The following is a 15,116-nucleotide window of genomic DNA, read 5'->3' as shown; positions in this document are numbered from 1 at the left end:
CTGTACGTCATCTCCGCGCGCCGGAAGCTACGCCCAGACTTCCGGCTGCGGGGCTAGACTTCCGGCCGCGGGGCCGAACTCCCCCACCGCCAGGGGCCCGGCGGCCCCGCCTCGTGCTCCAGCCAGGATCCGCAAAACTGTTTGCGGCCCAGTGCTCCCCACCCAGGTGGACGCCTCGGACCCTCTCGATTTCATGCGACTTCCCCCACCGCCACCTCAGCCTGCAAGTGAAGGTCCGCCGCTGCTCACTGGCCGTCTGTTGCGTGCTACGCGTTGAGTTGGGCTCCGAGCTCCCCGTTCCATATTAAACATAAAACGATCCGTTCTCCGCTAATGGAGCTTGCCTTTTTTAATCACACGTAGAGCTTCTGACTGGGGAGGGCCTTACAGTTAAGAAGTTGGACTCTGGAATTAGTTTACCTGGTTCCATAGCTCACTTCCACTACGTATGGTCCAGTAACTTAAGGCAAATTCCTTAATCTCTTTGTGTTTCATTTTCCACAGTTGAGAAAGAGTAATACCTACTCATGAAGTCATTGTGAGAATTAAGCCAGAAAATATATAACAAAGCATTTAGTGCAATGCCTGGCACATAAATAAGTATCAGCTATGTTTGTTATTCATCAGATCTGGGGTGGAATCAGTTATCTGTGTGTTTAGGAAGTTCCATAGGTGATTTCCACAGCATTATTGAGTCTTACAAAAAAGGAGCCAAGGGAGGTTTAAGTCAGGGAGTAATAATATCAAAATTTTGTTATAGGAAAATTAGTGGCAACCTAGATTTAATTTTAAGTCAGTTGCAGCAATCCGAAGTAGAAGTGATGAGGGCCAGGGCTTCCCTGGTGGCAGTAAGAATAGAGAGAATGCGACAGATTCCGGACAACGTAAGAAGGTGGGATGGTAAAACTGATGCGATGGGGCAGAGTGGGTGGGGAAAGTTCGCAGGGTGTTCAGTGTCCTGGCTTGGGCAACTGCGTGGTGCCATTCAGAGAGAGGGGTAGGAAGAGACCACAGGATGAAGCTGAGGAAATAAGAGTGGTTTTGAAAATGTTGAAATTGAGGTCTGTGGGACGTCCCAGGAGAGATGGCCAGTTGTCATTCAGATGTACCGGTATGAAGTTCTGCGGAAAGAACTGGGCTACAGATCAAGGCAAAACCATGGATGTGAATAATGTTACCAGAGAGGTTTCAAGTAAAAGGATAAAAAGAGGATGGGAGCAGGGACTTCCCTCGCAGTCCAGTGGTTAAGACCCCATGCTCCCAATGTGGCAGGGGGCAGGGGGGTGTAAGATCCATCATGCTGCACCATGCAACGTAAAAAATTAAAATAAAAAGGATAGGAGCAGAGAGATCGGTGGCAGGATATTTAGTTGCCATTTTGGGCCTTGAGGGATGGTGGGGCTATGAGCCAATGAGTCTGGGTCCCTGAGGATTTCATGGAGCAAGCTGTCACACCAGCTCTAGGCTGCCTGCTTCTGGATGTTTACGAGAAAGAGAAATAATGCTCTTATCTTCCTAAAAATATTTAGCACTGTTATTTGTGTTTTTCTGTATTTTGAAAGAACGACCAAGGCTGAAACAATTATTTAGGCTATTGTAGTCCTACCTTCAGATTCACTCCGATACATACCCTCAGACACTAAACTCAGATAACATAAGCCCCCTTAAACACAAACTTACTTTCTGAGACACCGATTTGTCCCCTCCCAACACATACATTTGACACCCTCTCATACACACTGACTTCCTCCATTATACCCTATGAAAAACACATTAGCCTCATGTATGCACACACTGACCTCATATTTTCATATTCTTACTACACCACTCCCTAACACAAAAACTCCATCCCTTAGGTGCCCACTGACACCATCTAGACACACCTGCCTCGTTTCTCACTCTTTGACTCACACTGTATGACTCTTTAAGGTATACACACTGATCCCGCACTCACACTCATGACTTCAGATTTAACTATTCAGACCCTCAAATGCACACATACATACTCCCTGATGTACACATTGACCCTTGATAAACTTTGTTGCCACCCTCAAGCAGACATGTTCATTCCCTTCTTCAGACACATTTGTTCTCCTCTATAATTTAAGAGAAAGTATGCTGACCAGTAATGTGCTGATAAATGTTTAACAATCACCTCTCCAGGTTGGGAGGGCGGTGCTCTGGTTTATATCATTTGCCAATTTCCATAGTGTAAATACTCTGACCACAGCCTTTGGAGCTATTGTTTCAAGCTATGGATGGTTTTACAGTCTGTTCACAGAATTCCTGACAATCTCACAATGGCTCTCAGAAGCACTCTGCCCCAGTGCACCACTGAATGTGACCGTCACAGATGCTCTCAGTTGCTTTAAGTGACTAGTGAGTCATTGGCCTTATGGCAGAGTGGCTAAGAGCATGGGCTTTAATTCTCTGCCTCAGGGAGGCAGTGTAGTGCACAGTTGACAGCTATGATGCTCTCATTACCTCGAAGGACTGTGAGGAGGCTTTAAATGAGAGCACCACGACTTTTTTAAAATGATGTTTATAAATCCGAATAAAAGCCAAAAAATAAAAATAAAAAACCAGAAGTTGGGAAAAAAAGTGGCGTCTCGAATGTACTGAGCTCTAATGCCTGGCCCATAGTAAGACAGTTGTACAACATTTTTTTTAATAACACTTTCAGATTCACTGATTCACAGAGACACCCAAGACTACAGAAATACAGATCTGAACTCGTCCCCAATACAATCAGTTCTATCACGGAGAATCACTAAAATATAACCTCTGAGCAAAGGCATGCTCTAAATTGTGTGGTACACACTCTTAGAACTCTAGGAGTTTAGAGGAGAGGAAGCCCAAAATGTTAAGAACTGGAAGAGATTGCAAACTGGCAGCCCTCAGGCAAATTCAGTTCTCCAAAGAGTTTTGTTTGGTCATCAGAATACCTTTAGGGGCACATTTCTTTTCCATTTTCACAGTCCCAATCCTTCCCCTTATTTTACACACTCCCCACTTTACTTATTTAGGTTACTGGCCCAGCTATTCAGCCAATCCAGTTTGCCACTCCCTGATTTTAAACTAATACCCCAGTGTTTTTAAACTGAGGTTTAAGTGTGTGAATAATAAAAGTTAACTTTTATTGACCACTTACTTTGTGCCAGGCATTATTTTAAAATACTTCAACCCTATGAAGTGAGTACTTTTTAATCTTTTTCAGACAGCAAACTGAGCTTCAGAGAGAGAGGAACTAACTTGCCAAGTCACACACCTAGAGAGTGATTTGCATCTAGGTGTGCTTGACTCTACTATGCTAAACTATGACTAGATCAAGGGGAGAAGAGGGGACAGTAGGCAAAGGTAACCTAAACTAAGCGGGAAAGAGAGACAGCCTTGCCTTCTGTGGATGCAGGGCACTGGGAGAAGGCGGCATGCCGAGGTGGAAACACATTTAAACACCGGAAGAAAGAGGTGTTGACTTTCGGACAAACTGAGTTCTCCCACTTCCCTCCACCTTCACTGGCAACTCCCTCGTGTGAAATCTGGAATCCCGTACGAGCCTCTTCCACATTCATCCCTCTTCACCTCAATCTAATCCTCACCATCATCAGTGTGATTGTTCGGGGATGCAAATAGATCTTCTCTGACCTGCCCCTGCTTAAAATCCTTCACGTACTTGTCCTTGCGCTGAGGATAAACTCTCAAAGCTTTAACATGGCCTTTGAGGCCCCGCCTCTGCCCACCTGCCCACTCTACTTGTGCCGTTCTCACTGTTGCCCATTTTGCTGTGCAACAATAGCACTGGCTAATATTTATTAAGGCTCCCGTCACCCTTTGGCCATTTGATCCTTCAAATCTCCCTCAGCTTAAATGTCATTTTCTCAGAGAGGCCCTCCTGACCGCCCGCTCCATCTAGATGAGGCTTTGTGTCCTCTCACACTCCCTAGTGTTTCTTCACGTAACTCTGCATGTTATGTAATTATTAATGTGTTTGTGTGTTTAAAGATTAAAGTCTGTCTCCACCACTAGACTGTAAACCCCTTGGGGACAAGGACTGTGTCTGTTTCCATGATTGCTGTATACCCAGTGTTCAGCACAGTCTCTGCCTGTGTTAAGTTTCCAATAAGTGTTCGTGGAAACAATAGATGAATTAGCAGATGGGTAAGAGCCATATCTCCTTTTCACTGGGTGGTGCACACATGAAGACAAATGTACAGTTAGTGCTCAGTAGACACGTGAATGTGTTTTGACATGGCCACAAAGATTTATTTCAGCTTGAACTCAGTTTGGTTTCTTTGGGGTATCCTGGGGTGGAGCTGAGGCAGGAGCTGAGTAAGTGAAGGACAAAGTCCAGTTCTGAGCTGGGTTCGGTCAGAGTCACTGGAACCTGTGCAGCGTGGAGAGAGGAGTGGAGCGGTGGAGAGGAGGCTCAGTATCGGCTTAAAGGCAGCAAAGTCAACGTATCCTGGCACCCAGCCATAGTTCAACTCCTACCTCCAAATTACCTCTCTAATTATAAGTAATCAAAACGATTCCAAAAAGCACAGAGACTGTTACCCACTTTCCCGTGGAGATTTTCTCATACTCTCTTCTCCATTGTTCAGGTCACATGCCTCTCTTCCTTCTAACCCTCTTACAGGAAGCCATCCCAGATGTGTTCCCTCAGTCCCTCAGCTGCCCAGCACCGACGTCTGGATTTGTTTTGGTGTCTGTGCCTCGGTGTCTGCGTCTTAAATGAGTGTCCTGTCTCACCATTCGGGTGGGTGGATCTCTCCGTGGTATTGAGCCATCCCTTGCTTCTGAGACATAATAGATTGAAAGACTTCCTAGCTTAGGAGGAGGATTTGAGGACTATTGAGACCAGCAGCAGCTACAGAGAAGGGCAACATGCCTCCAACTCTAGGGGTTCCATCACTGAGAAGGTGCCATGGTACAACGGTACCAAGGAAAAGCTAAGGTTAGGATGGGCTCGGGTGGGTAGGGCAGGTGAGAGCAGCATCTCACCTGGAGGAAATTGAGGAAGAAGTGCAAGTGGTACTAATAACTGTCAAGGTTACCAAACTCTTAGTACTCTGCAGATGTTGATTTCAGCCTTTTCCTTGCATTATCTTATTTAAACCCCACCGAATCCCAGGAAGTGTTTTAAGTAGCCCCAATTTTCACAAAAACCCCAAGGTTCAGAGAGTCTAAGTAATTTGTCAGCATGTGTTGAGGTGAAGATCTGAACCCATGTCTGACCCCAGAGTGCAAGCTCACAACCACTACTCAGGATGCCCAAAGCTACCAAACTCCCACCTGAGCCTGCAGAGCTCCATCTGATCCACTATCCAGGACAGCAGCTCTCGAATCAGTAAATCCTTTAGCAAACCGTCATCACTGGGGTTCTTGGGTAGGGAGCTACAAAGGAGAAAGCCTCAGGCAGGCGCCTTTAGCCTGGGCACCACCCAGAGAGAGTAAATACCGGACCTGGGACTCCAACGTGGTGGGACAAGGTGGGGTGGGGGTGGGGTGTACGAGTCCACACAGCTGCCTCTCAGTTGTCTCAGCTTTCAAAGCTCCACCCAGACCTGTCGGCCAGGGAATATAGGCTCTTCCATACAAGCAAAGACAAACAATTCTGGTGGGAGACATCCCACCCATCCACCTCTCCACGTGTCCCAGAGTGCATTCGAAAACCCCCAGAGATTACTTTGGGAAGATTCACTCTTTAGACGGATCTGCGTCATCAATTCCTCAGCTTCCTACAGAGGCGGGGTAACTGATTTCAGGGGACTGGCGCTCAGAGGGTCCCAGTTTCACAAAAGCCTTCCTGAAGTTTGGCAGGCAGAAGAGGAGAAGCCAGTTTCCGAGGTCTCTTTTGTGCCCCACTCCTGGACTTGGTGACTCTGCACACTAAGTCATCAGCCTTAGAAACTCTGGCCCCAGATTCCCTCCCAGGACCCCCACCCCCATTCCTCCCAGGCTTTCCCTTAGGCTTGGGCTGTCCTCCAGGAGTTCTGTGAAGACCCCTCTTTGAACTCTGAGTGGAAGGGGATGCTTATCTGGGGCCTAGCCCTGCTCTGGAGTCCGGGAGAGGGAACAATGAGGTGGGGTCAAGAGGCCCCCCCCCCCCCCGACCCCTTCCCCTGTGGGCTGACTCACCCCTGCTGCTCCCTTGCCTCCTCCTTCCTGTTAGATTGATGGGTCAGCTCTGGGGCCCGGGCCTCCCTCTGGGTGATGTTGTGTTTCCAGCTGGTAAAATAAAGATTAGGGAGTGGGTGGGGCCAGGGGGGACTCCAGATGTTCTCCAGCCCAAAGAAGCTCCCATCTTTTGGTACCTCAACCCCAGGAGCAGAGGGTACCTCCTTCTCTCCTCAGCCTCCCCACTGCTTGTCTTCAGCGATCAGTGACAAGCTTTTCAGAAGCTACCACGCTGGCCAAACAGTGAGGGCAGGGGAGACGATGTTGCATAGAGAAGAGAGATGAAAGCAGTTTATCCTGTTTCCAGAGTCTGAAGCTGCCACCACCGAGCAGAGTCATTGGCAGCAATTCAGCTCCCCTGGTTCGTCCAGCCCCCCGGGGATCCTCTGTGAGTCCCATACATCTTCCCGACCCCTCCTCTTAGAAGAAAAGGATTGGAAAATTGCTCAAATCCTGCCCCACCCTCTGACCAGACTGCTGCCTGAGCCAGGGTCCCAGGCAGGGCCGCCATGCGGTCCAGCTCCCCAGCAGCAGCTAAGCGAAAGGTGCCACGTGGCCTTGTGCATCACACGGGGGCACAGGGGGCAGGGAGGGGCACGCGGGACTCACTCGCTCTTCTTCCCTTTCTGCGCCAGCAGCCAGTTCACAAAGTCTTGTTGGCGGATCTTGTCCATGGCGATGCTATAGTCACTGATGAAAGTGCCTTCGGCGTACCTGGGGCCTCGTGGTTGGGAGCCGCTGGCCTTAGTGTGGAACCTGAGGGGCGGGGAGGGGAGAGAGAGGGAAACCAGGATGCCACAGAAGAAGAAGAGTGTGCGAAGGTACATGATGGTCACCAGCAGGAGGCCGATACTTGGAAAGGAAGCAGCCTGTTTCTAGGGAGTCAGTTTTCATGGAGACACCCTCCTGTCCATGCATCAAGCCCCTGGGGCTTTATCCTCAGCTCAAGCACCCACTTCCAGCATCCTCAGTGTTTGAGGCTCTGCTTCTGGGCAAAGATCAGGGGTCCCCCTCATCCCTAAGGGCTGAGCCACAGTTTTCTCCTTTGCTCCTCTTGCCCTGGCCCCACCAGATTCAGTTCTTTGGTTCTCAGTTTCCTAACAATAGTGAGCTCTCATATAACAGCGCTTCCTATGAGTCAGGTCCTCTACAAGCCCTTTAATACAGACACTTACTAAGTCCTCACACCACCCCAAGGAGGTAGACACTATGTATATCTCCCTTTGGTAAGTGAGGAAACCACCGTGCAGAGAGATCAACTTAGCACACAGTGTAGGTATGATCCAGGGTTTACTCCCAGGTAGTCTGGGTCCAGGTCTCTGGTCTTTAACTTCTGCATGATGTTGTCTGTCCTTGTATACGTGTGACAGCTGCGTCTCAAACTTAGCCAAGTGGACAGGGGCATATGGCTTGTCCTTGCATATGAGAAGCCCTAACTCTACTCAGACACGTCTCTCTTGGTCTCCCCAACACACAAACAGAACCCCCTGCTATATTCATTCATAATCTTCTCTGCCTTTTCCTCACAGCGCTCATGACAGTTTGAAGCTTGCCTAGATGGTTCTTCGCCTGCTTTCCCCTTGGGCCTATATGCTCCACAAGGGCAGGTGGCATTTGTGGACCACTCTTCAGGTATATCCCTTGTGCCTGGCACACAGGAAGCCTGCTGTAAAATTTGATCAAATGCACACATAAATGACTGGTTAAGGCTTTCATGTGGAAGGGAGATGCTATCATCTACCTCAGACACTTAACCACTGAGAAGTCCTTCCAGAGATCCAAGCACAATCTCTCCAGCTACAGCAGTAGCTCGTGAAAAAGACTCCCTGGTTCTAGCCTCACTCTGCACTCAGACGGCTGAAAGGTTTTTTTCCGTCGAGCATCTTTCCTCTTGGCCTGGGATTCCTCCCTTTCTCACCTCCCCCTTGAAAATAGAACCCAGTCATCCCCCCAGCCTCCTCCCCGGCACCTGACCCCTTCCTTCTCACCCCAACCTGGAGTGACCTTCTTCCTTCTCTCCCAGCACCAATGCCAGGAGCAGGGACACCAGCAGCAGAGAGAAGGTCTTCATGGCCACCGCCTTCCAATGGTTATTTCCTGAGCTAAGAGAGAAAAGGACCAGCTTGAGGTGGAAGCCCTGTGCTGAGGAAGCAGGCAATATGGCCGCGCACTCCTGGTGCCGCAGAGCCTGTGGGGAGTCTGAAAGCTGGGGGACCCTGGGCCCTGGGAGTTGGAGCTTTTCTAAGAGGCTAGAGCAACACCTTGGGGGTGGTGGGAGGAGCTGGCATTAGAGTCAGAAGGGACATTAGAAGGGATATGGAGCCTGGATGAGAGTGGACCTGCTTCTTGTCTTTTAGGTGGAGTCTGAGTGGGGTGGGAGGAGGGCAGAAGGGGGGCGATCCTGGCAGGAGAAAGCAGTGAAGGCCCGTGTGCCTGGACAGCCCCCTTCCGGCCCCTGTGGCTAGACATCACAGGCATGTGGACTGGCAAGATTCTCCCTTCAGAGCCTCCAAAGTTCATACCAGCCAGCCTTCCAGCTCTCAGATTGGCTGTCACCTAAATCGTCGCAGCCCTCTTGGCCTGAGTGAAAACCATGAGTAGAATCCCTACCCCCCAGTCTTCACTATCCCCACTCAGGGATGTCCGACACTTCTACCGAGGGCAAGCCCCGTTTCATCAGGGCATCTTCAGCAGAGACGAAGAACAGCAAGGAACCTTCCTCCCATGCCCTGAACACCAAAGCTAGCTCTAGAGATGTGTGGATCTTCCTGCGTCCTCACCTGGGTGTTAAAGGAACCCTCAGCCCCACCTTTTCTTTCTTTCACGGAGGAAAAGAAAGGGAGGGGCTAGGGTGCCGAACACCTCAGGGGTGCCAAGACCCACCTCCTCTCCAGTGTCCTGTCCACGTCCACGTCCACCCCCATCCCGGCTGCTCTCTTACCAGCCTTCCTTTCCAGCTCTCCCAGAAGAAGGATAGCGCAGGGGTCTCCTCCTCCCTTCTGGCTCTTTGGAACCTGTCTCAAGAAAGTCTGCCCCGGCTCCTTTATATCCAGACATCACAGACCTACTGATTAGCCTAAAAGCATCTTATCTCAAGAAATTAATCCCACAGCTCCTGCCACATTAAGTCCATTTTACACGTAATAGAGTTGCCCTTTCCCCCTGAACTGCGCTAATTGGTAATTAACATTTGGGTATCTCCAGCTGCTCTCTGGGCCGGGCCTGTGGGCAGGGGGCACCTCAAGTGCCCTTTTTCTGCTTCCCCCTCCTCCCTTCTGGGAAGGGGAGCCCAGTATCCCCCCACTTCCTTTATAGGTGCCCTCGGTTAGAAAGGATGGGTGCCCTTGGTGAGGGCAGGCTTGGGTAAGGTGGCACTAACTGGAGTGGGGGGCACTGCCCTAGACATTAGGCTGCTCCTGGGTCAGAGAGGGAGGGGTCCCAGTGGCCCGCGGCTTTGTCAGTGTGGTAGTGTCTCCAGCTCGGTATCTAGGGGGCGTCCAGCTGCCTGGGGAAAGGGCGGGAGAGTGACGGAGCAGAGGGTTGAGGGAACACGAAGGATGGGAGTTTCCAGGTGGTGGCTGGCGAACTGAGAACTTCTCCTCAAGCTGCCTTCCTGCTGAGGGGCAGGCAGAGTGGGGGGAAAGAGGCACGTGTACACCGTGGGGACGCAGAGGACGGCGGACCAGCTACAGCTCTAACTGTAAAGATTTACGAGGTCCAAGCCTCTCTCCTCCAATGCTCTCCTCTCCTGTAAGAGAGACGTATGTGCCCCTGTGTTTTGCCATCAGAGTGGGGCCTCTGAGGCTGCGCTGTGCCTTGATCAGACCCGGGGCCCTCAGGTCAGGACTGGGAACCAGGGCTGTCTGCCCCATTGCACGGAGGCTTCCTGAGGCTGAGGGCCATGTCTGACCCGCAGACTGGAGACTCCTTGAGGTGCACCCTTTGCCTTTCTCCAAGCACTTAGTGCATGGCTCTGTCCCCAGGGGCTCTCAGTCCGGAAGCTGCGGGGCACAGCCTGCACGTTTGGCCGACCCCCAAGGCCTCCTTCCCAGGCTCTTCCCTCTCCACTCTCTGTGGGTACTTTGAACCCTAAACAGCCCTGCTCCTGCCCTGCCTGTTAGCTGCAGGGCTGAGTAAAGGCCACTTTCCTTTCCAGGTCAACTCCCCAGCCTGGGAGCCGGTCCAGCATGAAATTAAGTGCTTGTGTGGGATGAGAGGTAGCTGACTAGGACGGCCACTCACCTCTGCTTCCTGGAAACCTCACTGACCCACCACCCATTTTCCACCGTCTTGAAAAACTTCTCTCTGGGCAAGCTCTCCAGATTCCATCTCCTAGCTATCAATGGGCAGAGATTAGACATCAATTCAGATTTGGCCTCCAAAGAGGGTTCGGAGGCTGCTTGTGATCCCGCTTCCTGCTGAGCAGCACAGTAAACGGGCTCAAAAGGGTTGGTGCGGGGCTTCCCTGGTGGCGCAGTGGTTGAGAGTCCGCCTGCCGATGCAGGGCACACGGGTTCGTGCCCCGGTCCGGGACCACATGCCGCGGAGCGGCTGGGCCCGTGAGCCATGGCCGCTGAGCCTGCGCGTCCGGAGCCTGTGCTCCGCAACGGGGGAGACCACAACAGTGAGAGGCCCACGTACCGCAAAAAAAAAAAAAAAAAAAAAAGGGTTGGTGCGAAACCTGAGCCCCACTGCCGGAGGCACAGCATATCCAAAAAGTGTGGACATTGTTCCCTGGGACCCCTAAGTCTCATGCCAAACCAGAGTCAAGGGAGGTTCTGGGATGGGTCCCAGCAGCCCTGAACCCCTGCCTGGTGCTCTGGGGAGTTGTTTGGGGGTGAGATGCGCTGAAGCCCAGCTGCACTTTTGGGCCCTAGCCCACTTCCTCTTGGAAGTGACCTCTGTGCAGCCCCCTTCCCTGTTTCCCTTTGATTTGGGGCTCTCATGCCCAACAGTGGACAGAGTAGGGAGAAATGTGGCCTGGGTCCTGGGGGAGGGACAGGTGTGGGGAGGACCAGGCAAGGAGATCAGAGAAGACGCCAGACTCCCAGGGGAACCTACAGCCCCGACCCCCCACGGCGTATTGGGAGGCCAGGGAATGGGAAAGATGGCCTTGGGACGTTCCTGGGGATCAGAAGGGCCTGCTGGACTTAAAATAGTTCAATAAACCCAACTGGCGACCCAACCAGCCTGTCGATGCCTCGATGGGCAGTGCCCTGGTGTGCGGAGCCCAGTGCAGTGCAGGGGTGGGGGCAGGGCAGCCTCAGTCCACTGAGGAGAATTTCTAGAATGTGAGGGATCCGATGGACACAGGGGATGGGGAAGCAGGAAATGCCTCCCACGGGTTGGAAGCCCAGATACAAAGGCTGATGGACCAGGGAAGTGGAGAAAGTCTGTGGGGTTGGGGTGTCTGCGGAGCCAGGGAAGCCAGGGAGCCAGCCCAGGAGCGGGTGGTGGCAGTTCTGTTGCAGGAGAACCCAGGGTGCTGCTTCCCAGACCCTCCCGGCATCTGGACGGAGACGCCCCGGGAGCTGGAGTAGCAGAAGAGCTTTGGGGGCTTGCTGGCTCTTCCAGCTCACAGAGGTGACTCACCATCCCCCCAAGGCCCACAGGGCCACCACGGACATTCCAGGCCAGTCTCCGAAGCCAAGCCAAGGTGATCCAGAGGGCTGGCTTCAGCCTCCCTGCCGTGGACTCTGCTTTAGAAGTTCACTTGTTCTTCAAGCTCACCGGCTGACTCAGAAAGCAGACCTCCCCCTCAGAGCTCACTTACACCAGGTGGCAGATTTTATTCTTCTCCTGAAGAGGAGACAAGAGGTGACTGGAACCCTGACAAACTCTGCTGAGTCATCTGGTCTCTCCTGATTCCTAGAAGGACCACCTCCATCTTTCCTCCCCAGTCACATCTCAAACACAGTCCCAGACATTTTTACCCACTCAGCCTCCAGTACCACTCCGGTCAAGAGAGATACTTTCCAGAAGGATCTTAAAGAAAGTATGTATTGGGTGGGCCAAAAGTTTCATTCAGTTTTTTCCATAAGATGGCTCTAGTAGTGCTTAGTGGTCTTTAACTTCATTCAAAACAATGTTGTTAGATTTTATGTGACAGCTGTCGTATCAGCGTGCTTTTAAAAAAAGACTGATCAAAATTGGTGAATTTTTGTGTAGGCATTTTTGTGTGAAGAAAAAAGCAACGTTTGGGGCATATTGTGCTTTATTATTTCAAGAAAGGTAAAAATGCAACTGAAATGCAAAAAAAGATTTCTGCAGTGTATGGAGAAGGTGCCGTGAGTGATCGAAGGTGTCAAAGGTGGTTTGTGAAGTTTCATGCTGGAGATTTTCGGGTGGATGAGGCTCCATGGTCAGGTAGACCAGTTGAAGTTGACAGCAATCAAATCGACACATTAATTGAGAACAATCAACACTATACCACGTGGCAGATGGCCGACATATTCAAAATATCCAAATCAAGTGTTGAAAATCATTTGCACCACCTTGGTTAGGTTAATCACTTTGATGTTTGGGTTCCACATAAGTTAAGTGAAAAGAAACCTTCTTGACCCTATTTCCGCATGCAATTCTTTACTTAAACGTAAGGAAAACGTTCCGGTTTTAAAACAAATTGTGACGGGCGATGAAAAGTGGATACTGTACAACAATGTGGAATGGAAGAAATGGTGGGGCAAGCGAAATGAACCACCACCAACCACACCAAAGGCCGGTCTTCATCCAAAGAAGGTGATGTTGTGTACATGGTGGGATTGGAAGGGAGTCCTCTATTATGAGCTCTTTCTGGAAAACCAAGCAATTAATTCCAACAAGTACTGCTCCCAATTAGACCAACTGAAAGCAGCACTCGACGAAAAACATCCGGAATTAGTCAACAGAAAACGCATAATCTTCTATCAGGATAACGCAAACTGCATGTTTTTTGATGATTAGGCAAAAACTGTTACAGCTTGGCTGGGAAGTTCTGATTCATCCGCCATATACACCAGACATTGCGTCTTCAGATTTCCATTTATTTAGGTCTTTACAAATTTCTCTTAATGAAAAAACATTCAGTTCCCTGGAAGACTGTAAAAGGCACCTGGAAAAGTTCTTTGCTCAAAAAGATAAAAAGTTTTGGGAAGATGGAATTATGAAGTTGCCTGAAAAATGGCAGAAGGTAGTGGAACAAAAGGGTGAATACATTGTTCAAAAAGTTCTTGGTGAAAATGAAAAATGTGCCTTTTATTTTTACTTAAAAACCAAAGGCACTTTTTGACCAACCTAATACTACCTACAGCCTCTCTTGACCATCTGCTACAGGGGATCGGTTTGGAAGTCCCCTCTTAGTTCTAACCCCAATCCCTCTTGCTGTTTTCAAAGAGTTGTTTTTTGTTTGTTTGTTTTATCTTTTGTTTTGTTTTGGTTTTGGTCTGCTTTTGTTTGTGGAGAAAAGAGCTCAGTCCTTAGTAATTGCAGCCTAATCCACAGGAGAACAGCAGTGAAGAGTTAGAATTGGGAGGGGGTGGCCACAGGTTCTCAGTTCCAGGGAGGGAAAGGATTGGCATTTAGGTAAAAGGCCAAAGGGCTGGCCCTCCCAGAGAGAGCAGCATTCCCTCTCTCTCCCAGGTGGGAGCACACCCCTGGGAGAGGAAGAGAGGGGTGAAAAATGAAGAGAGGGGTGAAAAGTAAAGAGAGGGGTGAAAAGTGAGAGCTTTCCCTTCCTTTTCCTTGAATGGGGACATGAAGGATGAAGTCGTTTCCAGGGTCCCCCGTGAGCCCCCCCCTCCCATCAACACAACACACACACATTCCTGCAGTGTGTATGGGGAGGGCCTTCTGCAACTTCAGAAAACATACCCCTCATTAGTTAGATTAGGGAAGTAGCCTGGTAGGATGGAGAGAGGAGTAGAAGTATTCAAGCCCAGCTCTACCTGCTCACCACTCCCAGGGTTGTTTGGCTTTGTCTGGGCGAAGGCCTTACCCACTCAGAGCCTTAGCTTACTTGTCTCTAAACTGGGGTTAAGAAAACAAAATCTGCTCTGCCTAGCTTATAGGTAAGTGTCCTGTTAACTTGAGGGCTTCCTGCCAGTGTTGGCTGGTGGTTTTCTCTGGAATTACCTTCCCTATCTCAGTCTATGGTGAGAATTAAATAAGATGAAATAATAAGGCCAGGCTGATTCAGCCCAGCATCAGAAACATGGAAGGCTCTGAAATTCCTGAGTAGGGGTGAGGGCTTTGGAGACAGATCCATCTATACTTCCTGGTAGGGTGATTTGGAGCAACGTGCCCTTTCTGTGCTTTAGTTTACCTTCCTGCAAAATGGGGAATGTAATAGTTCCTGCTTCAAAGAATTACTTTGGGGAGCATGTATACTTAGATGATACATTATGTTACATTATATCTTGATACCTTAGTTGTCTTTTGCTGTGTAACAAATTACTCCAAATTTTAGCAGTTTAAAACAAAGAACATTTATTTCTCACAATTCTGAGGGTCAGGAATCTGGGAGCGGCTTAGCTGGGTGGTTCTAGCTCAGGGTCTCTCATGTCAGCTGAGCTGAAGTCTCAATGGAAGACTCATCTGGGGCTGTAGATCACCTTCCAAGCTCACTCCCATGACTGTAGGCTGAAGGCTTCAGTTCCTCACCATGTGGATTTCTTCATAAGGCTGCTCACCGCATGGCTTCTTTCCCCCAGAGGCAGGGCATGCACCTAAGATGAAAGCCTAAATGTCTTTTAAAACCTAAATCCAGAAGCAACATACCATCGCTTCATCTGTATGCTATTGGTCACACAGACCAACCCTGGCACAATGTGGGAGGGATTACACAAGGCTGTGAATACCAGGAGGAGGGGTCATTGGGGGCCACCTTAGAGGTTGGCTACCATATGCATAATCAGTGCTAAAAAATGTTGACCATCATTATCAATAGTATAGAAGATGCTAGA

General features: G+C 50.0%; 1 protein-coding gene across 1 annotated transcript; it reads right to left on the bottom strand.

Annotated features, from left to right (window-relative positions):
• Positions 1 to 5,258: 5,258 nt before the first annotated feature.
• GIP (gastric inhibitory polypeptide) lies at positions 5,259 to 9,101 on the bottom strand. Its single transcript, XM_060081633.1, has 5 exons — positions 9,061 to 9,101; positions 8,172 to 8,438; positions 6,787 to 6,933; positions 6,139 to 6,228; positions 5,259 to 5,394 (listed from the first exon to the last, which is right to left on the bottom strand). Exons 1-5 carry the CDS (start codon positions 9,099 to 9,101, stop codon positions 5,259 to 5,261), a joined length of 681 nt encoding a protein of 226 aa, XP_059937616.1.
• Positions 9,102 to 15,116: the final 6,015 nt, after the last annotated feature.

The sequence above is a fragment of the Mesoplodon densirostris genome, chromosome 18 (assembly GCF_025265405.1).
Source record: "Mesoplodon densirostris isolate mMesDen1 chromosome 18, mMesDen1 primary haplotype, whole genome shotgun sequence".
Taxonomy (NCBI): Eukaryota; Metazoa; Chordata; class Mammalia; order Artiodactyla; family Ziphiidae; genus Mesoplodon; species Mesoplodon densirostris.
This window is presented reverse-complemented; position numbering and strand designations above follow the sequence as displayed.